Source organism: Protobothrops mucrosquamatus, unplaced genomic scaffold, assembly GCF_001527695.2.
Source record: "Protobothrops mucrosquamatus isolate PMUCROS unplaced genomic scaffold, P.Mucros_1.0 scaffold357, whole genome shotgun sequence".
Lineage (NCBI taxonomy): Eukaryota > Metazoa > Chordata > Lepidosauria > Squamata > Viperidae > Protobothrops > Protobothrops mucrosquamatus.
Genome location: NW_015386692.1, coordinates 133,097 through 157,270, shown reverse-complemented (window position 1 = coordinate 157,270; position 24,174 = coordinate 133,097). Strand labels below are relative to the sequence as shown.

General features: G+C 39.4%; 1 protein-coding gene across 1 annotated transcript in view; it reads right to left on the bottom strand.

Annotated features, from left to right (window-relative positions):
- Positions 1–24,174, bottom strand: part of LAMA4 (laminin subunit alpha 4) — a 96,592-nt gene that overhangs the window by 49,385 nt on the left and 23,033 nt on the right. Inside the window, exons 2-6 of the mRNA XM_015815630.1 lie at positions 19,275–19,376; positions 14,949–15,073; positions 6,903–6,983; positions 5,432–5,646; positions 2,001–2,096 (exon numbers count right to left, since the gene is read on the bottom strand). Coding sequence (XP_015671116.1) covers positions 2,001–2,096; positions 5,432–5,646; positions 6,903–6,983; positions 14,949–15,073; positions 19,275–19,376 — 619 coding nt within the window. The remainder of the gene's footprint in view (positions 1–2,000; positions 2,097–5,431; positions 5,647–6,902; positions 6,984–14,948; positions 15,074–19,274; positions 19,377–24,174) is intronic.

Sequence of the window (24,174 nt, the reverse complement as noted above, 5' to 3'; positions counted from 1 at the left end):
GACAGTTGAAAAGGGATACACATTCTAGTTAGAACCCTGCAAACTCAAGTGTCTTTTCTGCTTTTTAAAAGAATGTTCCTGCTTTTTCCCTCATTTAGGAAAAATCTGCCAAAAGGATGTACAGTACAAGGAATTAAAAGTAAGATATTCAGATTCTTGTTGTACAGTTATTACCTCTAATATTGAAGTAATAAAACCCTTATATCAAAAGTATATAATGTTGCACCCAAATCTTTTCACACTTCTAGATTGCTTTAAATTCACAGAAAAACAATAATCTTAGTATACAGTGTTCCTAAAGTGAAACACCTGCTGCCTTACCTAACGAGTACAGCATATAATTAGGAAACTATAGGAAATGCCATTTTGCAGGACAGCAAGAGAAAAATTAACACATTAGTGGAAGAATTAATTAAAAGCAAAAGAAACCAACTATTCCAGAATACAAAAAAAGAAAAACAAAACTCCTATGGCTATTAATCAGCAATTTTCCAAATATAAATGGATTTATTTTTAATGAGATGCTATACAGATTTTATTTCTGAAACACTTTATCTCTGTGAATACCAGATTTAATAACAGAGATACACAGAAGAAAAGGTGTCAGTCCCTGTTTAATAATCTATCCATAGTTTAATTTCACAAAAGAAAGATCTGGACCTGAAGTTAGCTAGAAATCAAGATTGAATTTGGAATTTTTTTCCTAGTTACTTTATTAATTTATGGCCAACAACCAAAAGTATCCCTCCAATAAAATCCAGTTCTTTATTCCTAAATATATTGAGGGGTGGCCATCACTGGCAAAGAAAATGGACAAATCAATAAAGGAGAATATTTGTAGCTCAGGGTTGACATGAGGGATCCTTGGTACTCTCTGAGCTTGCTTGTTTTCTTGCAGATATTTCATTACCCAAATTAGGTAACACCATCAGTGCTAGTTCTAAATATCCCTTCAAAATAATAGGATAATTACATTTAGAAAGTGCACTTCACTTAGCTTTTCAGTTATTTTGTTCAAAAGTTGGCTACATAAACTGAACATTGAAATATGCAGAACAACTGTCTTAGATTCCAGTGGGACTAAGGTTATCTATGTGACTCCAAGGCAGATTGGACCTTTGGTGTAGAAGCCTTCATCCTGTTTTGCCCCATTTTGTGTCTTCTTTGAAAAGCCTTTCCTAGGTTGAACCTTTCCTCTTCCAGATGAATCATTGTGGAAAGGGGCATTTTTTTTTTAAAAAAAAGAGAGGACCAACATTCTTTCAAGGGTAATTTCTAGGGAGATACATCTTGGAGTTGAGACAAGGCGTGGATGGTTAGAGCTAAAGTTTATGGGCAAACCCTTCTTTTCCATCCTTCTCTCTTACTTCCTTTTCCTAACATGTTCTTGCCTCTTGTTCAGGTATCTGGCTAAACAGAAGGGTCTTCCAGAGACCTGAGAACTACAGGCTGCCTAGTCTTACTTCAGGTAATTTCCCATGCCAAACTTTAATGTACAGGTAGTCCTTGAGTTACAGCAGTTCATTTAGTGACCGTTCGAAGTTACAATGGCACTGAAAATAGTGACTTATGACCATTTTCACACTTCTGACTCTTGCAGCATCCCCATGGTCATGTGATCAAAATTCAGGGGCGTGGAAACTGACTCGTATTTATGACGATTGCAGTGTCCCGAGATCATGTGATCTCTTTTTCAAAGTCAATGGGAAAACCAGATTCGTTTAACAACTGTATTACTAATTTAATAACTGCAGTGATGCACTTAACAACTGGGGGCAAAATTCACCTAACAATCTCTTGCTTAGCAACAGAAATTTTGGACTCAATTGTAGTCGTACTGTAAGTCAACAATTATCTATTCTAATGTCTACCTCTTTTACCTCTATCATTTCATAAACTAGAGCTGGCCCAAATGAACTCAGAGTATGTATAATTTGGAGATGTAAACATGGGGAAAAAGGACTGAGTGTAGCAACAGACCACATCCCTGCTCTTCTTACTGATATCCGGGCAATCTGTGACTGGAGGAGGCATGGGAGGTTCTCCGAGGCAGTGTCCTGTTCGACGGTCACAAGGTGCTCCTCCACAGTTGCATGCTGGGAAAAGACAGGTCAATTTATTACTGTGCAGTTGTTTAAGACTGTAAGCATGCAAGTAAATAATTATTTCATACTGGGATATTGTGAGCTCTCTGAGGTAGTCTAGATCAGGGGTCCCCAACCCCCAGTCCGTGGACTGGCACTGGCCTGGGGCATGCCAGAAACTGGTCTGCGCAAACAAGCAAAGCCCCACCCGCGGGATGCAGGCAGTACATGAAACTATGACCCCTATGGTCCACAGAAAAAACTCTCCACGGAGCTGGACCCTGGTGCTCCCTGGGGACCTCTAGATAAGAAGTACTCTTCCTTTTTTTGTGTGTGTGGGGGTTACATTAATAGAATCTTGCAAGACTGAAAGTAATTCTCCCCTCCTTTCCTTTTACTCTCTGTAAAACTAGGGAGGATCCCTTCTGAATACTTCCCATGCCATCACCCCTTCTGTGAGTTGAGACATCTTTTACATGCCATTTATCCAGCCGGCGGCTCTACAGTGTACACTTGAATCTTCATTTCTTAATAGCTCTGTATCTATTTTCTCAAACTACCTTCATTTTATTTTCCTTTCCCTGGTGCTTCTTTCCTCAATCATTTTGTTCTACATTACTCTCAGTCTACAGCCATCTCAACTGCTGTCCAAAGCTCCTGACCATATGAATTTTTCTCTCTGTTGTTTTTGTCAATTGAGGTCAGTTGCCCAAGAATCAGGCACATAGGCAGACATGTGAAATAGTGAAATAACTCTTGACATTATATTTTAATGAATTTTTTTCATCCTCATTTGAAAAATACTGATCCATCTGATCATCTAAAATATTGAATTATACTGTGGCTGTGGCTTGGGAATCTCTTGCCCTCCATCCTCTAAAAAGGCACTGCATGGGCGTATAAGAAAGGTGATGTTTTTATACCCTGACCCCTTGCATCATGTATGAACATTCTGGAGCTTATTCATTCAGCTGTAGCAGCGTACTTACTCTAAGTTCAGATACAATGACTGGTTACAGAGGTCAAGACTCTTTATGCTCTTTATACAATTTTGTAGGGGGGGGGAGAAAGGGGCTTAAAATGGTGAATAAAAACAGATGTTACATAATAACCCCAAAATTGTAACATCATACTTATGATCCTAGAGTGTTAGTTCAGGTTCTTGCATTAGAATGACTGGATAGGAGGAAAGCCATTCTACTGTATGTCCCAAGCCTGAATTTGATCAATAATTTGGCATTAGAAGCAAAGCTACATCTAGGATTTTATATTATGAGGCCAAGATATGCTTTCCCTTTCCTCAAATGATATAATCCAAAGCCAATAGGCTTAGAAAAATAGCTGACTGGTAGTTGATCAAGATAAAACATGTTTGGACAAGCATTAATCACAATATAGTATAGTTTAAATCTTATTTTAGCATACAGATTCAGTATCTTACTCTATACCAGGGGTAGTCGACTTGGCTCTTTTATGACTCGTGGACTTCAACTCCCAGAATCCCTGAGCCAGCTAAGCTGGCTCAGGAATTCTGGGAGTTGAAGTCCACGAGTCATAAAAGAGCCAAGGTTGACTACCCCTGCTCTATACTATCCCTCTTGGAATTTTGGGGGGAGGGAGGAGCTGTTGTAGTCAGTGTTAACTTCTGGTAACTAGACCCTGCAGTTTTCTTGACAAGATTTTTTGGTGAAATGGTTTCTGTCAGTGTCTCCTTCTTAGGGCTGGGAGAGGGGGACTGATCCAAGGTCATTCAGTTGGCTTTGTGCCTAAGGTGGGACTGAAAGTCAGGGTCTCCCAGTTTCTAACCTAGTGCCTTAACCACTACACCAAACTGGCTCTTTATCCTTTTGTATATCTTAATAAAGCTTTAGTTAACTGGATGATTATGTTTATTAGCCTTTACTTGCTTGATCAAAGAGGTTCATTGTACAGTATGTACATCCTTTTTTACGTGTCTATATTGAACATGACTAAATGGTTCTGCAGAGATCTCAGTGAATTTAATGCTGCATTTATGTATTACCTTACAAATCCTGTTATTTTATGACACAAGGCATTTGGCATCGTGACATTTGATAATAGTTGTTTTTCTATAAAGCAAGAAATGGACCTACAGGTTTTGGGGAAAAGTATGCAATAAATCAGAAAATAATTCCAGAAACAATTATTGCAATTGAACAATAAATGTTTTTTTTAAAATCACGACCTCAATAATTTATATGTGAAACAACTCAGAAAGTTTGCAGCATAGCAGCTCTGAGGAAATTTCTGACATACAAAAAGTAACAGTCTTGCAATTTTGAATGTCTACGCTCTTACATTTACAAAATAATGCTATTTTGGTAATGGACTCATTTGCACAATCATGTTAATAGAATATCTGTGATTTCCCATTAGATGCTTGCCAATTTTATGCCCTAACTCTATAATGCTGATAAAAAATTCTTGCATTATTTTTCATATCTACCTTTTAATCTCTGAATTCTAAGAATAAAACTGGTTATATTTCTCTATAATCTTGGCATGTTCAAAATACTACAGATGAGAACTAAACCTACCTAACTCCTATAGAGAAGGTGGACAAAGTTCTCAAACGTATGTATGTATTACCTCAATTAACAGACTGTTAGCATAAATATAATATAAAGATCCTTTTAAAATCTTATTCTGCTTGAAATGTTAAATTATTTACTACTTTAAAGATTAAAAAAAAACCCAGAATAGCGTGTGCAATTTTAAAATGTTGGGCTTCTAAAGGGTTCATTTTTGGAATACATTAAAACTTTTTGGCACTTTTGTCTTATTATAATTCTAAAATTAGGTTAGTCCCTAGATTGGCTTGGTTTTTACTGTGATATGAATGTGTACACTGCTTGATTAATGCATTACTACAAAGCAGACAGATACCCTTTATGGATAATAATGTCAGTATATTAATCTGCCTTACTGTAAAGGCACAAAGAAGCAAGATTCCCTCTGAAATAATTTTCAGAGCACTAGCAAGTATATCTCCAGTTATAAGCTATCTGATATTTAAATGAAAGGTCTGAGGTTAGTGGCAATGTTCCTTAGCAATGTTCCTCCAACACTGGAGCTTTTTAAAAAGAGATTGAACAACCATTTATCTGAAATGGTATAGAGTTTCCTGCTTGAGCAATTCTGTTTCTGTTTTTTTATGTTTATATTCCCAACTTTATTTTATATATTCATAAAACCTGTTCTTGTTTGCTATAAACTCACCAAAAGTAAAATATTTCTGAGGGAGATGGGTGGTTTAGAAATATGAAATATAAATAAATACTCAACAAATCCATGGAACAAATCACATATTTTACGAAATGTAGTACCTGTGCATTTTTTGGCTATTCTAGCATCCCCATAATAACCAGGAGCACAGAGTTCACAATTGAACCCTGTGGTATTAGGCATGCAGTTGCGACACTGGCCTGTCACTTCATCACAATCCTCAACGATCAAGTTAGGATCCGAATTGCCACTGCAATCACATTTTTTGCAAGAACTGCCAATCACCAAAGGGTTTCCATAATAACCAGGAGCACATCTGGAGTGAAAATACAAACCCAGCAATTATTAATACGCATGTCTTTCAGATCTTTTGGCCTGGTGCAGGAGTAAGCAACCTTGGCTCTTTTATGACTCGTGGACTTGGCTGGCTCAGGAATTCTGGAAGTTGAAGTCCACGAGTCATAAAAGAGCCAAGGTTGCCTACCCTGGTGGCATTCTGGAGGGATAAATCAACAACAACAAGGTAGAAACCTGGAGCATTTCTGACATCCAGAAGTCTGATCTATTGCTCTGATCCCCGGAGTTCCAACGTTGAAATTTGCACTGCTGCCCTACACTTATCTAACACCAATGTCTTTCATTAAATATTACTAGCAACCTTTCCAGCTGCTGATATCTTTGAAAGAGTAGATTGGTGAGGAAAATAAATTATTAAAAAAAATCATGCCAAAAGGTCATGCTGTAATATAATTTTCACATTTCATCTGCTTGATATATTCTTCAATTTTCTGACGCAGGTGTTGAAGAGATTTGAAAAGAGGTTTGTTTTTTCTTAAAAAAAAAAACATTGTTTCCTGGGGCCATTGGGTGCTGCTTGCCCTTTCAATGGGAAACCAACTGAAATGCAGTTCATTCTTACATAATTATTAATGCTCATATGACAACCTCATGCTGTCAGCAGCCTGCTCCCTATGCCCCTTAACGTTTTGTTTAAAAAAAGGGATAATGCAAGTGCAGCCCCATTATAGGTTATACTTCCCATTCATTTGAGTTTCCATTTGCATTCATTTGATTCACATATCCTAGCCTATGCTTCTCTTCCTTTCCTCCCCTCAGTACAGATGGGGGTTTTTTATGCACCCAAAGTGTGATGGGTACTTTGTACACTTGTGAGTTGCATATGAATGTGAGTAGTCAGTCAGAGCTAGGACTAGAGAAGCAAAACGACTATGGTATATTTCTAACTTGATAAAATTAGTTAATATTATTCCTTAAGGAGTTCTACAGGGCAAGCATTTGTTGAGAAGCTGATATTATAAACCCCCTCAGTTTACTTTCAGTTAGTCTGGTAAACTAAATTACATGCACCACAACACATGAGGTCCACCTTTTCTTCTTCTTCTATTATTGTAATATATGAACACTTACTGATTTTCTCCCCTCCATTTAAGTGCAGGGATGAGAAGAAATTTTACCTGTTAAATCACACACACACACACACACACACACACACACACACACACACAGTCATAATCAATATTGAGATTTATAATTCTTAAAACATATCCTTACCTTTCACAGTTTGATCCTGCATAATGTTCTTTGCATTTACAGCGCACCACTCCATTTTTTCTGTAACAGGAGACTCCAAAGCTAAAAGTATATTAAAAGGTCATTATTAGAAATGATTACTCACACACTTATGAATGTAATCTGTATAATACAGAACCTCAATAGGTTTACGCTGAAAACCTTTGTACATTTCTTGCTGAATGCTAGAATACCTCATCCTGATCTAAGGTTTAGCCACTCCTAGGAGATAAAATTGAGGTCACAAGAAGGTAAGATAAGTAATGACCTCACTAGCCAATTTTAAATGACTTCAAAGTGAGAATACTAGTTTCCAAATAATATAATTAATAAATGAAGTAGTTGTTATTTATGCTGGTTGTCAATAGGAGAGGAACAAAGAGAAATCATATTTGTTCCCAACTGGTTTCAGTATGAACACATATGTTCAGGGTCTGTCATTTTCTTCATTTCAGTCCTTGGCTGCTTTGAAGGAGAATTATTGCTGCCAAAAATGCCAAGTGGTGTATAACTTATATACACGATCCTCTTAGAACCCTTACAACATAATTCATTCAGATTCCATTGAAGTTAATTAGATTCAAACCATAGGCAATTGCCTGCTATGGAGCCTTTATAAGACTATTAAAAAAAGAAAGAAAAATTAACTCAACCTACAATCTGAAAATTTTCTTTTAACTGAAATCTATTTGAGATAAGTTCTTTTATTAGAGCAAAGGTAAAGTAATGCAAGCTTCCAGGTGGTAGGAACTCTTCAGTGGGCAAATAAATAAAAGTGTTGAAAAGGGGAGTGGGAGGGAGCAAATATGGCTGGGAAATAACACTTTTTTCTACTCTATTTTTCCCCAGGAAAGAAAAAAAAGAGAGCAGAGATTAATTTTTGCAGCTGTATCAGTCCTTGCCACAGCTGCTGTCTTGGAATGCACAAATATTGGATCTCTGAAATTATGAATGTGTTAGAGAAATCCAGAGAAAAGCAAATGAAGGGCAACATCTGATTTTTCAATAATGTGCAAGAATAAATGAATTCAGTGTGATTTTAGCATTCTTTTATTTTGGGTAGGGAACCAATGTATCATATCAATTAGATCTGTATACTATAAACTAGCTTTCCTCAATCTGGAAAATTATCAATATATTTGGACTGCAGCTTCCAAAATTCTCTGCCATTATAATGAAAATTGGGACGCTAGTAGGGAAACTTTATGATAAGCATTATTACAATACTACCTTTTTTAATTGTCTGGTTTGGATATTCTTTGCACACTACCCTGATAACATAATAATATACTTTAATTCACATTATTTTAGATATTTTATTTCTTCTTGTAGGGCATCTTTTTTCAAATATTACTCAGCTTTTGAAAGTTGGCCTATTATAACTTACAAACTAAGACACAGAAGAACTATTCAGTAACTATGCTGTTTAGTAACCAAAAGATACAGTACATTTGCTACAGATGGTGTCATTCATTAAAGAATCACATGCTTTGCCTGCTCAATAATATTTGGCAATTCTATCTCCTCCTGAGGAATTCTGGATGCCAAAATCCAAATCACAAGGCAGTTTCTTATATATTTCCTGTAGCATAAACTTTATGGGCCAAAGTCATTTTGTCAGATTCACTGAGTAGACAATACTGGTTACAGAAATAATATAAATATATTTTTCTCCCAGAGCAAGGATTTATTAATCTAGTTTCTTCCCAGGTTACCTAGCTATCCAAAATATAGAACATAGGTGAGGTAACAGGTGGGTGGTAAATCTCAAACAACTCCCTTCAGATCAGGTGGCCAGAAATGAGTTTTTCTAACACCAGCAAGATTGGCTGTATGGAGCCCATAAGTTCCAGAGAATTCGGATGGGATTGTTGAGTAGTTAATCAAATGCAAATAAAGAACACTGTATTTTTTTTTGAAATACAAAAAAAATGATCCAAAGATTCTGGCTTCTGTTCTATTTCATCTGCATGTCTAAGCCACTATTCTCTAGAGTTACTATGAGTGCATTTATTTCCCTTGTTTGGAGATGTTTATAAGGTCAGAGAAACTTTTGTTTGAGATTGTCATGAAAAATAATACTCGCACATTGCCTTCTGTTAACATTTTAATGACATCATTTCAACTCTGTTTCATCCCTGGAGTATTTTTCTCCTCTACCTCTTTTACACAGAGTTAATTCCTTATATATTGAAAGGAACTCCAGTTCCGGACATCATAATAATAAGCTAGAAGTATTTCTGTATATTTTGTAAGAGTTTAAAATAATTTCTATGGAATTAAAAAAATTAATCACATATGCTGACATTTGAAATAACTGGTGTTCAGTTGTCCCAGGATTCTTCTGCAAGTTCCCAAGCTATCCGATACGAATGGAGATAATCTTCCAGACCCCCCATGTCTGCTCAGAAAATCCACCATAATCCCTACAGATGAGTTCCAAGAACAACTGTGTAAATAATGAAGCTGCCAGTTTAAAGAACTTGATACATTTTTGGTCAGACTTCATAAATCCCTATTCTGTGTTACTCATACAGTCAGTTTCTTTGTTGCAAAACAGCAAAGCAAGCCTTTGTTTTCCATAACTTTTAAGGAATTACATTCCTGTAATAACACATTTTTAATGTAAAAGGAAAAAGTGAATAAAGTGAAAATAATAATGCCAATAATACTTTGAGAATGTATACCCAAATCCTAACCACTCTAAGGCCAGGGAAAAATGGATGTGTCCTTTGTTTAAACTATTAATTGGAGAATGTCTCTTTTGTTTGAAAAGGGGCACACAGCACAGTAGCTTTGAATGTGGCTCTTGATAGGATCAATTAGACATAAACCAGATTTTAAATCAGTTAATTGGCAAAATTTCCATGACAATGATGGAAAGATGAGTTAGAAACAAACATTCCTTGCCTTGATGGAGATGTGAAATGGGGTTGCAAATAAACGGAAATCCTAAAGATGATGGCAGGATATTTTGCAATTCAGAAGTTTATTTTCTAAGAAAAAATAAAATAACCTCTGGTACATATAGATAGTAGAATAAATTCTGGTTGAGATATCTGGTGGGGTGGAGGGGTACATATATGCATGTGTGTTGAATAGTAAAGCATTTTCTATAGAGAATTTGCAGAAAATGGAAAGACGCCTGTCAGAAATCAGAATAAATAACAATGCTGAATGGGGAAAAGTCCGCTTTGGGTTACAAGCCTCAGCAGGTGACAACATTTAGTTAATTTTGGATGATCTCATAAAGCTAAGCAGATCAGGCCAGGTTAGTCCTAGGACACGGATGTCAAACTCGCCTCGTCACGTGTTGTGTCACGATGTATCATGACTTTTTCCATTGCCTGAGCTGGGATGGGCGCAGCCTCCATATAATGCAACCGGCCCGCGGACCACCAGTTTGACACACCTGTCCTAGGATGAGAAACTACCACAGCTGTAGACTAAACTAAGAAGTTGAAAATTTTTTTGAAGGCAATAGCAATCCATTTCTATATTGTCACCAAGAGCATGCTGAAGTTGAATTCAACTTGAAGGAGTCTTTGTGGCTTCATTGTGGAGCCTGTAAGTGTCTGCCTTCCTGTGGTGAAAAATCTACACAGAGAGCCATTCCTTCGTGAAAGATATATTTCCTCCAAACAAGAATATGTGTGAAAGTTGGATTCCAGAAAGAAACTAAATATGTGTGCATATCTGTGTATGGTAGGTAGTGAAGGTGGGGGTGCTTAACCTAAGACAGTTTACAATGTAAATATATGCACTGGATAATTTTCTAAAGAAAAGTGTGTATGGAGATTGTGAGTCATCCAGGTCATGGTTGTCCCAAAGGTGCTTTTTTTTCAAATGGCAAGTGTACTTTCTTGTTTTTCTTTGAAGACGTTTTGCTTCTCATCCAAGAAGCTTCTTCAGCTCTGACTGGATGGTGGGGAATGGAAGGATTTATATTCCTTGTAGACAGTTCGTCATTTGCATTATTTTAAAGAAAAACAATATAAGAACTCCATTGACTGAAAAGCCAAAAGATAGATGTCCCCCTTTTTTTTGGTTAAGCATACTAGAAAAACATACCTATCATAAAATGTAAGTTTTTCAGAGTGAATTTATTTGATGCTATGTGTAGTATATTAGGATTTTACCATATAGTGTATTAACATTTGTCTCCATGAAATTACCTGCATGTGTACACTAGAGATTAACAAGCATTTTTCCATTCAGTGTTTTAAAGTTTAGGGACAGGAGAGAAAGATGATCGGAGAGAATGATAGCTCTAGCAACTCACACTATTAAAAAGATATCCCTAAAAAGAAGGAAATCTGTCCCCTTTCCCACATCATTTTTTCCCAAGATCTCAGGTCACAGAAGACAGTATATTACATTTAATGAGAGGTGTCACTTTTAGAGCGTGATTCAACACTTGTTCTAAATGGGTTGAATTGAACTAATTTCCTTAACTGATGAAAGGCTTCTGGCAAAGGAACATTTTCAGAAACTCAAGCTCCTCTCATAGAGTTTCTGTGCTTCCTTAAAATTGTACCAATAATAAAATCTATTGGAACTTTAAGGATCTTGCCCATTTTTCAGTAAAGCTCTTATGTTGTGCTGTGATCAAAGTTGGTTCCCCTAAAGCGATGAAATCACTTTAAAGAAATGACATAATTTTGTGGCATGCAATCAGTAATACAGGTAGTCCTCGACTTACGATCACAATTGAGCCCAACATTTGTTCTTAAGTGAGACATTTGTTAAGTGAGCTTTGCCCCATTTTATGACCTTTCTTGCTACAGTTTTGTTACGTGTATCACTGCAGCTGATAAGTTAGTAATCCGACTGTTAAGTGAATCTGGCTTCCCCATTGGCTTTGCTTGTCAGAAGGTTGCAAAAGGTGATCACATGACCTTGGGACACAGCAATGGTCATAAATATGAACCAGTTGCCAAGCATCTGAATTTTGATCACATGATCATGCAGAAGCTGCAAAGGTCGTAACTGTGAAAAATGGTCATAAGTCACTTTTTTCAGTGCTGTTGTAACTTTGAACAGTCACTAAATGAACTGTTGTTAAGTCAAAGACTACCTGTACATTATACAGTATATTATATACTGGACTCCCACAAAGCTTTGCATTTTGCTGAACAGCCATAAAGAAATGTAGAACCTGAGTTTATATATCTTTGGCTCTCCACGTTGCAAAGAAAAGACACTGAAAAAGGCAGACGTGGTAGAAATTACAGTGTGATACTGGACTGTTGTGGGTAAACCCATTCGTGTGACATTATTTATCCATTCCTACTATGTCAGTCTCTGAGATATGGTCAGTGAATAAAAAATCTGGTTTACTGTATCACAGTTCCTGACTAAATCTTCTCCATGTTGCTCTTCAAGGTCAATTCAGTTTGCTGTGAATGTTTTTTTACAAGGGTATTTTCAACAGTCCATGTGTACTGGGGGAGGAGAGGCATCTCATAGATTTGGAGATACTATACCTTTTACCACCACAGCTCCTCAGAGGGTGACCTCCTATGAATATGTAGGGCACACTCTAAGAAAGAGTTCCTTTCAGCTAAAGGCATTCTCATAAATCTAGTTGAATAAATGTAATTGTTTCCCATAGACTTGTATTCATTTCCCTTGTTGTATCAATATTTTCTTTTGTGTGTTCATCTTTTATCCATGTTATAAAACATTTAAATCTAAGAGACAAACCAAATGGCTTTATCTCCACTCATTGGAACAGATCCCAAATATTACTAATCCATTATCCACATTAGGCATAGAGCAGGGATTTTCAACCTTTTCACCCATTGTACCACTTTTAGGATAAGGCAATATCCGAGTACCACCAGTCGCCTAGCAAGGTGTCAAAAACCTGATGACCAAAAAAAAAAAAAAGGAAAAAAGTGCTAAAGTACAGGTAGTCCTCGACTTACAACAGTTTGCTTAGTGACTGTTCGAAGTTACAATGGCACTGAAAAAAGTGCCCCCCAAGCCACAGCCGAGCAAGACACCTGCCTGCCCACCCGGCGGCGCTCTTCCTCCTGTCCGAGATTTTCACTGTTGTGAGCATTTCTGTTGAGGATTGGCGGCGGGGGTGGGGGTGAGGGGTGATTGGTTTTTATTCCCCCCGTCTGCTGGGTGGTTGCAGCAGGTTTTGGTCACTTCACATGACCCTGGGACACTGTGATCATCATAAATATGAATCAGTTGCCAAGCATCTGAATGTAAATCATAAGACCCTGGAGATGCTGCAACATTCCAGCTGATTGGCGCTTCTTCTGGGCTCAGCAGAAGCGCCAGGATCAGCGCCGAGCTCCAGTTGGATCCTGGCGCTGATCCTGGTGCTTCCACTGAGCTCTGACAGCCCTGAAGAAGCGCTGATCCTGGCGCTTCCGCTGAGCCCTGACAGCCCTGCAGCTCCAGCCATCTCTCACTCAGGCTTGTGCGGTGCTGCCACCTGTTCAGCTCATTCCCCTCCCCCGCTACCACTTTTCTAGGATGGTCGTGTACCACCTGCCAGGTGCCAATGTACCACAGGTGGTACCCACACCACTGGTTGAAAAGCCCTGGCATAGAGCACTGTAAACTGAAATCTTTTTTTTAATCATATAGTATAGTTAATTGCACCATAATATATCTACCAAAGGGAAAGAAGTAGGCAAGGATATTTTTTCCTTCATCTTTTACAGTTTCAACATCTGTCTTCCACAATGTATTTTTGCAATGTAAGCTATATGTATGAATTCATGGAAGAAAAAAGTAATAAATGCCTTGGAAGCAAGACTAATAGTTCATCCGTGCAGTCTGTCAGCTTAAAGGTTACGAAAATTGTATGAAATTGGGCTGCTACTGAAATGGAAATTATAAGGATAAGAAGTGACAATTTATTAGGATCATAGAACTATTCAGGGTTTGTGTCAGAAAAATGACCATGAATTCTGTGTTATCTATTTATTAGTAAAAGTCTTGTGTCTGTAACTTTTAACTGGGTGAAATGGTGCAGCATAGAGTAAATTTTTTTGAACCAGGTTATCTTAACTTATAGAATGTGCCCCAATCCAGAACCCATAACTCCCATGGAATTGGAACTAGGGAAATGTTATAAAACAATTACCATAAAGCATTTTATGACACAATACAAAAAATCATAAAACATTTCCTGTGGTCAATTCCTGATGTTTGATTGTGTTATAAAAGTTCAACATGGGCTACTTTGAAGGAAGATGCATCTCTGAATACATCCCTGAATTTTTAAGAACTTTTCAAGTTCATTAGAAGCTATGACACTGCTGAAGCCATTGAGGAATCCAATAACAAAGTATCTCTGAAACAATGACCCAGGCATCATGGATTGTTTAGTTGAATATAAGTATGGGGTTTCCATTCACTCCTCATAATGGGCTCTTATGAATTTCCTTCAGAAGACTGAATACTTCGGCTAGATATATCACATATATTTCACATATGTAAATGTCCTTAACATTTCTATTAATTTGGATTGCTGTCATGATCTGTAATATAGTTGAAAAGCCTTGTCTGAAGATTTGAGACATATTTGCCTGACAGCATCTGTACCCAAATTTGCTGCTATGGTTCCCAAACCAGGAAATTAAACTAGATCCTTGAAAGAAATAGATACTTCTTTTTCAGGGCACACTTGTACTATAAATTCGTTCCCTCCAGTTTGGTGCATCAGGCTAGAAACCAGGAGACTGTGAATTCTAGTACAGCCTTAGACACAAAACCAACTGGTGACTTTGGGCCAGTCATTCTCCCTCAGTCTTAAGAAACAAGCAATAACCACTTCAGGAGTCAAAACTGACCCAAAGGGTCTCACACACAAGTTAGATCACAAATAAAAGAAAAAAAGATTAAGTATAATGTCTGCAACATCAGGCAACATACACTAATGTAATTTTTTTTAAGGTAGATTAAAGCTCAATGAAGTTTGGATGTGGATTTTTTTTTCAGCAGCAGGAGCGATGGCTATAATAACTAACATCATTTGAAAATAAATATTGGTTTGCCTACTTGGCCACCAGAGGCAAGGGACAAGGGCAAGGTTGGCAGAAGCTGGGTGCCCCTCTGGTCACATCACCCAGGTAGCCTTCTGGACATTGGTCACAGTGGTCTCCAGTTGTGTTTCTTTGGCAGTCCTGTAATATGAGAAAGAGAGAGAAGGAACACATACGGATTACTTATTCAGACTATCCAGAAATTATTGAAGTGAACACTCTTGGCAATCAGTGTAAGAAACCCGGTGCTGATGTGGTGATCAGGTGTTTATTGACTGATAAAAATAAGATTTTAGAATTGTATTTGGACTTTTGAAACAGAACATGTCAGGCTTGCTAACAAAGCACTAACCAAATAGTTTGCAAGATATAATTTCAGAAGGCATATTTCTGCAGCCTGCCCAGAGCTGCTTGGTGCAGTCCTTTCTTGTTCTATAAGCCATTCCACCACCACCCTGATCATCACTGCTCACAGTGAGATCTACATTAAAGAATTCATTTCTTGATGCCTGCTTGGAATCAGTTTACTGATGAACATGCTGGCTAAGCTGTAATTATCAATTCATTTCCAAGAGCATCCATACGGGTATAAGGAATGGTTCCAGTTCTTAAATGTTAATGATTGAAGAAAGGCTCTTGAAGAAGATCACAGATTAGATGCAAAGAAAAAAACAAACTGCTGCCGCCTCACTTTATTCAAAATTCAGAGGCTTGGGTTCTTTGACATACTGATGTATGCCAGGTTACTTTAGAAAATGACTGTGTAGAAATAGAAAGAAAGGCTGCAATCTCCCATATTTCAATGCATCCAAGAAGATGGTTTCATTTAGTTCTGTTGTAAAAAAGATTTCTTGGTGGCTTCTGCACGGTTTTTGTTTGTCATTTTGCATTCTTGTTTGTTGAAAAGGCAGAACACCCTTTTCTTATCTTTTTCTCAGTAAACAGAAAGAAAGTTTTTAAGTACACAGAAAGGAGTGCAGTTTTTAATGTCAGCCTCTGGGTAAAGATTGCCTACATATGATCTTTAAACCTAAATGTGTGAGGACCCCGCCCTACTTTTTCTTTTAGAAACGTTCCTTCCTCCCAATTTTGGGAATTTGATGCAAGGACAATTTACAAGAGAAAATATGGAAATATACTGAGTATTTCAATATGCTCAATTTGTTCTGAATGCAGAGATGGCTGATTTCTCTAATCCATGCCACTTTTGCCAATGAAGCAAGCTTCGTTTATTGTATTTTTATGTTGTTCTCTTCCAAAATGGCTCTAAGCAGGATGAAAAAGAAATATTAGGAATTATACACTGTGCTCTGAAAAAAAATCACTTGTGTATGAAGGGTTTGTTACAAGACAGGAACCATTCTGATTAATGCTGTTTTGAGTGTTTGTTCCTGACTTGAGTGGAGATACAAATATTTTTTCGGCATCTTGCAAAGATATATTTTACCCCTGCTTGGGCCAGTAAAGAACTAGACATATCCTGCTGCCACTGGTTTAGACTGAGCATCTCTCTGTGTGCATCTACATGAAGGGGTCTATTACAGAAAATCTGCAAACATTTTAGCAGACATGGTTTATTTTCTTTAAGGATGATGCTTTCTCTGTTTTTAGATATTTAAATGTTATTTCACAATTCTTGCCTGGAGACATCTTGCTCCAGCCCAGCCTTTACCTGCAATACATATACTGTATGAAATGTGTTATTTCTGAATAGCAAACAATAGCAAATCTCTACAGCTTATGTTGCCCAATTCTTAATTCTTCTGTTTCCAATTTGCAGACTTTTTGAAGCATGAATGGTTGACAAGAGTCTGGTGCCTACTGCTTATGTGGCCAGTGAATATCAACCCAGACGTTTTTTTAATAGGGGCTATAAAGGTTAAGGTTATGATCAGGTTCACTGCTAAGTGCTGCTTAAAGAAGCAGAGGAAATGAAGCTATAAACATTTTTACAGAGACCATAAAAATGATTAAAAAAACCTCTAAGGATAAGTTGACTTAAACAGTTGTCTCATTCCTTATAAGTCTTTTAAAATCCATGACAATGCTGGTTTAGATCCTGGGGGGATGTATATATTTGCCTTTTTTTTCTCCTAAAGGGAGTAGCTGGACTTTCCCCCCCTGAAAAATGTAAGCTTACTGTGCAAAGGATAAGAGTTTGCCCATCTGGAAAAGGAAGTGATGGTGGTAGTTGCCTAGTAAATGGCAAAATTGTGACTTAGCTAAGCAATGCCTTGAATTTTTAATAAGCACTGAAATTGCCAAAGTTATAACTAAATAAACTGAACCAACTAAACTTTTCACAAAACTAACTAAACCTTTCCCAAATTTGCTGGCCAGTCAGAATACCTGTTTCTGATTCCCGAGATATATCACTAAGCTGCCAAAGTTCACTCAACCTTGACCAAACTTGGAATAATTCTAGAGGCAATCCAGAGCTTCAGGGATATCTAATTTTTGATTCCAGTTTTGATCCCTAAAATAGCTATCATTTAGGAGTAATCAAATGTTATAGAATGTTTAGAGTGCAAGAGATGAATATAACCATACAGTTCACACTTATGATGTTATCTAGTTGGGTAATGAAACTCTGCAAACAAACAACCAACATCAGAATGCTCCAAGGACTCCACAGTTCACACTTAATGTGGAAAGGCCTTCTTAACATAATTAATACACTTTTATGTTCTTTTTGTTCTTTTGGTTTCAATTTGGATTGAATTAGTATGTTAATTTTTAATGTACCTATGTATGGTAGCATAAATTATAGCTTAAAGTATGTTGGAATACGTAATAGACCTTGGGCATGTTGCTTCTTCACTTAAGGGATGAAATAAGGTTATTGCAGAAGAGTATTCCAGAGAGAGGAAGGGTGATAAAGCGATTCAGAGCAATTCCACCTTAGGTACACTAGCTCTAAGTAGTGTGGAATTGTTAGTTTGGTAGGCTTTAAAGATTCTGTTGTATTATCCCACTACCAATAAATCGAATTCCAAAAACCCAAGTACTTCTTTATTCCTATACCTGCCAGCTTCACAGGGCTAGAAGTAAGGGTGCTCAATAGCATACAAAATTATTCAAAACCTTTTTGAATACAAAGTTATTCAAAATCTTTTTGTTAGCATTTTGGTTATTTTCTATGGAATGATTTGACAAGACACTTTTGTTGTTTTATTGCTTCAGACATCTTGCTTCAGATTTCTTTGTGCCTGCACGTTTGCATACATTAAGGTGTCTGAATTCAAAGCTTGTAAAAACACTAGATTATCAAATTATCATTATATTCTTATTTGGGTCTCTTTCTGCTTTGAAAATTTGGTTCAAGCTGTGGAGACATCTTGTCCGATGCAAAAATTCTGGAGTGCAATCCATGGTGTCTGCAGCAAAATGTGATGGCACCAAATGCACCTTGTAGAGATGATAATTATACAAATGTCATCATTGCATATTGGGTTCTGACATCTGACATACACATAGAGCAGACATGTCAAACACAAGGCCCGGGGGCCAGATGCGGCCTGCGAAGTGGTTTCATGTGGCCTGCGAAGCCATCCTGGAAACAGTGAGGGAACGGCCCTTGCTGCCGTGGCCCTGGCCCAGGCCAGCCGGGAGCCAATATACAATTTTGTGGTGGCCATCTATGCTAAAACGCATTTAGTCTTAGTTCCACAAGGCTGTCCAGAAACAGCGAGGAACCAGCCCCTGCCACATTGGCCCTGCCCCCTGGGTGCATGCTGGGGAGGTGTCACCCTTTGTGAGGAATGAAGAAATGGACCATGCCTTGGCGCTTGCCCCGGCCCCACCCCCTTCTGCCAGCGACCCTCAGACCTGTCCCACTCCTGCCCAGGCCCCCACAGGCACCCTTGACGCGAACGATGTAGAGCTGGCCATGCCCACCCAGTAGGCCACACCCACTCCATCCACACCCACCCAGTAGGCCGCACCCACCCTGGCCACACCTATTTGGCCCCCTGAGGGCAATGCTGATGCGGCCCTCAATGAAATTGAGTTTGACACCCCTGACATAGAGGATGCGCAATAAGTCATTCATGTTGGGCTTGTGGGCTTCAAAAAGCAATCATTCATATGTGAGCCAGCATTTCAGCAGTGAAACAAAGCCCAAGGCAACCTCCTAGCCAGCCAGAATCATTCGGTAGTGAGATGGGCAGCATTAAACATTCAACAAACAAACTAAATCTCTTGAAAAAAACTAGAGGACAGAAAAGCAAGCTTACAAAAATCAGAAAATATCTGACTTCATGGGACAGGAGTCATAATAACGACTACTTATGAGGATCATAAAGGCATTCACAGACAATGCAAAGCAAGAGAGATTACCTACCACACAAATACCAGATCCATCAAGACACTTGTAGGCATTGTTATTGCAGTTGCAGGGGCTGCAGTGGCCTGAAATGGTGTGAAAAAACCCTTCTTGGCATTTCTGCAAGAAAAATCCAAGGGGGAAAAACATGTAATTGGCTATATTTTCCCAGCTTTTGTTTTTTTTATAACCTATATATTACATGTAGCTATAACTCAAGATAAAAAAGACACCCCTACAATTTTAAAAATAAGAATAAGATCAAGAAAAACAAGTGCAGCTGCTACAGCTCAGATTTGGTTAGTGCTAATATTTTTCTTAGCTCTGGCATTTTCAAGATGTATCAGCTACAATCTTAGCAACATGGCCATAGCAAATTTTTATTATTAGACATTTTAGACAACAAACCTTCAAAATGACCTTGTCTGATAATACAGTTCTTCCGAATCCATATATCTAAATAAGACACATCAGGACAAGCATGCAGAAAGGATGATAAGTCAGGGATAAAAAGCTAATCTAAATATAGGCTGTATACATCCATTAAGGCACACATTTGTTAAGGCAATTTTAGCAGATTGGCAGCAAGGTATCACAGATGGGACTGATCTGCCACTATTTTTTAAATTATTTTTTTCCCAGTGGTTATAAAGGAAGGCAATGTCTTATGCAATGGCCAATAAAACAGATAAAATAAGCTTTTAAAAATAGGATGATAGGCACTTATTTCAATGTCAACCTTCTTTTTGATGAATCTTTGGACACTAAGAATTGAGGTTTTGATTTTTCATGGAGCAAGTGAACTCAGAAGATTACTGTGAAGTTTCTATCAGTATAAAGGAAATAAATACAATCCCAAATGTGGTCTGCCTCCATTTATCCTCCAGTCCTAACTATTTGAGTACAGCTTATACCACCATCCCCTTCTCCTTTTGTTGTGTTCTTTGTATTCCCCCCCCCTTAATCCCCTATGCATATCCTGATCACCCATTAAGGGTGATTGCCCTTCACCATTGATCGCCCATTAAGGGTGATTGCCCCCAGTCCGGATTTACCTTATGCCTTGCCAATAAACCAAGAGCTGACTGTCACTCGACTCGTGTCTTACTGCCTGCGCGATCTAACACTGGCGACGAAGGTGGGATCCCAGTAAGACTGCACGACAAGGGCAACCTCGTGGCAAGCAATCTACTTCGAAGCAAGAGCTCCTCCACGCAGCCTTCCGAAGCAAGAAACTNCGACTACGAGTTGATCCACAAACCCGGGACCAGCATCAGCCACGCAGACGCTCTCAGCCGATGCCCAACACCCGGCCACATCGCCGACCCAGCACCGTTTGCCACCGTGCTCCTGGTGGATGTCGACTCCTCCAGCCCGGTCACCTCGAGAGATGTCGCAGAGCACACCAAGAAGGACAAACTGTTGGGAAGGGTTTTGTTGGGTAAATGTGGTGGGGCAGGGAGGAGAAAGAGTGAAATAAAAGTAAACTGGAGATTAAATGGTCCAGGCCCAAATAGCCATGCAGGGTGATGCTGGATTGATTATCCAAAGATGCAGAGATGCTAAAGCTCCTTGTTTCAAGATCGTAGGAATGGGGTTTTCCTTGAGCAAGCTGAATAGATTTGGGTGGACTTGGCAGTTGGGTCAGACTTGCTGAACACTGCTGAGTTAAAGCAGGGAAATGAGCTTCAGCAAAAAGATCTGCTGAGAAGGTGCTCCAAAGCTTCAAAGAACATCAGTTTCTTGTGACTGGCTACCCTGGTTGCTTGGACCTTCCCTGTGACAGAGTCCCTGGTAGAACAAGTCTTCACAACTGGACCCTGGTTGCACAGACCCTGCTTTGGGCTCTGTATTGGTTTGGGTGTAGTTTATTTTGGCTTCAAAGTTAGGCTGTCCAATGATACTTTTATCTCTCCCAATCCCTAACCCAGACAAAACAGAACAAACCATTGTTAATAAAACATTCGGCAAATCTCAATCTGTCCCATGTCCCCAATGGGGGATCAACATGTCAACTTGGCAACCATGACTGCACTATCAAAGCTCTAGCTTTTTTAAAGCATGCAATGATCTTTGCAAGGCAAAATTATTCATTCAGTCAGTCAGTCAAATTTGTTTTATCTGCCCAACTCTGGCTGACACTTTAAAAGTTAAAAAAGGGTGGGGTTTCATTTGTAGTATTTCCCCACACCCTAGATGTCTCTGGTCTCAAGTACCATGTCAAGCCCCATGGGCTCAATATTCAAGGGAGGGGGGAACGCACAGACCGCTGTCAAAAGCAACACCGCCGAACAGCTGGGAGGCCCACCGAACAGCTGGGAGGCCCACCGAACAGGTGGGAGGCTGCCGAATAGCTGGGAGGCCCGCCGAATAGCTGGGAGGCCAATTGGGTCGCTTCCGGGACCGCCGATCAAATGGCAGTCCCGTATGGCCTCTGTACCGCCAGCAGCCATCCGCAGCACCACCAGACAGCTGGGAGGTCTCCGATTAGCTGCAGGCTGCGAGGCGAAGGCAACAATGATGATCTCTGGAGGGCTCGGGATAGAGGCTGTTCCTCTATCCTGGTCCTGCTAGACCTCTCAGCGGCTTTTGATACCATCGACCATGGTATCTTGTTGCACCGGTTAGGGGGGTTGGGATTGGGGGGCACCGTCTTACGGTGGTTCTCCTCCTACCTCTCAGACCGGTCGCAATTTGTGTTGGCAGGGGGGCAGAGGTCGACCTCGAGGCGCCTCACTTGTGGGGTACCACAGGGGTCGGTCCTCTCGCCTCTCCTGTTCAACATTTATATGAAGCCACTGGGTGAGATCATCCGTGATTTCGGGGTGGAGTTTCATCAGTACGCAGATGACACCCAGCTGTACATCTCCACCCCGGACCACCCCAACGATGCCGTAGAAGTGATGTCCCGGTGCCTGGAGGCCATGCGAGTCTGGATGGGGAGGAACAGGCTTCGACTCAACCCGTCCAAGACCGAGTGGCTGTGGTTTCCGGCGTCACGACATAGCCAGTTGGCTCCATCTCTGGCTATCGGGGGCAAGTCATTAGCTCCTGCGGAGACAGCCCGCAACCTGGGCATCCTCCTGGATGCTCGGCTGTCTTTAGACGATCATGTGACGGCCGTGGCCAGGGGCTTTTCATCAGGCTCGCCTGATACGCCAGTTGCGCCCCTTTCTGGATCGTGATGCTCTACGCACGGTCACTCAAGCCCTCGTTGTTTCCCGCCTGGACTATTGCAATGCTCTCTACATGGGGCTCCCCTTGAGGTGCACCTGGAGGCTCCAGCTAGTTCAGAATGCGGCCGCACGGGGGATTTTGGGGGCCTCTAGATACTCCCATGTAACACCTCTCCTGCACGAGCTGCACTGGCTGCCGGTGGCCTTCCAGGTGCGCTTCAAGGTGTTAGTAACAACTTTTAAAGCACTCCATGGCAATGGACCTAGGTATTTGCAAGACCGCCTCCTACCAAATATCTCCCTTCGACCAGTCCGCTCCCACAGAGAGGGCCTCCTTAGGGTGCCGTCGGCCAGTCAATGCCGGCTGGCGACCCCCAGGGGGAGAGCCTTCTCTGTGGCAGCTCCTGCCNATCAGCGCGAGGGCATCGGCCTCCCACATATCTGAAGGACTATGTAACCACTATTCACCAAGGACGATAGCAAGAACTTTGAGGGGAGGGGTGTTGTGTTCTTTGTATTCCCCCCCCCCTTAATCCCCTATGCATATCCTGATCACCCATTAAGGGTGATTGCCCTTCACCATTGATCGCCCATTAAGGGTGATTGCCCCCAGTCCGGATTTACCTTATGCCTTGCCAATAAACCAAGAGCTGACTGTCACTCGACTCGTGTCTTACTGCCTGCGCGATCTAACACCTTTCTTGGGAAAACACAGAATTGTTGTTCCATTTATTGCCTCTAATATTATCAGAATATTTGGCTAATTGTGTGATTTAAGTGATTTAATATTTCTTGGTGCAAAAAGAGTTGATTAGAAGACTTATGTAAATATAGGGACTAATCAAACTGGCAAGCTACTTTGTTTTCTTCCGTGAGCAAAAGTAACAGGCTTGCTTTGACCACTCGCCTATAATTCTTTTTAAAACAGTAGGTGGGCTGAAATAGTTCTTACTTCAATTCTTTCTTCAGCATTAGCATTCTTATTTGCTATGGAGATCAGTTCAAGCCCAGGGGAGAATTTTTTTTCCCAACCCAAAGAAGAAAAGACCAGTCCTGTTACTAAACATGATTAAGTCTCGAAAGTGTTTTGACACCTGCATTTTGTTTTTTGTGTGGGTTTTTTTTTTTAGGCAAAGGCATCTGTAGCTCCAGAATAGCTAAGTTATGAATGTTGTCTTCCTTTATAAATAATGAAGTGCCTTATTCAAACAATAAGTACAATTACTTCCTCTTCCTTTTTAGCTTATCTTATATCAGGCATTGTTATATTTTGTGAAGCTGAGAAATAAAAGATAAGCACACAGTCTTTAAAATGAAAGGAAATGTCATAGTCAAAACAGAAATAAAATGACTTCAAATTAAGCTGGGAATGTCTGAATTGACAAGTGCTTTATATATTAAAAGCTAGTGTACTTAAAATTTTGTACAATGTTGCACAAGCAAACTTGTATAGACTAGAATTTTGAATTATGAAGAGGAGAACATTTATGAAGCCATTTATGAACTCCTATGAATGGAGTTATGTTAATTGAACCAACTTGCTGACTTCTCATGTTTATGAACATTCTTATTTCGGTCCAATTCATAAGAGTGCAATTGAAGCTTGAGAAAACTTAAAAACAAGGCTGATTGGCAGGATGCAATTTTTGTAAAGCAACTTATATCCTTTGATCTGGATTTTTTTATCTACTATTTCAAAGTAGTTTTGGATAATCATTGTAGTACTGAAAATAGTGAAAATT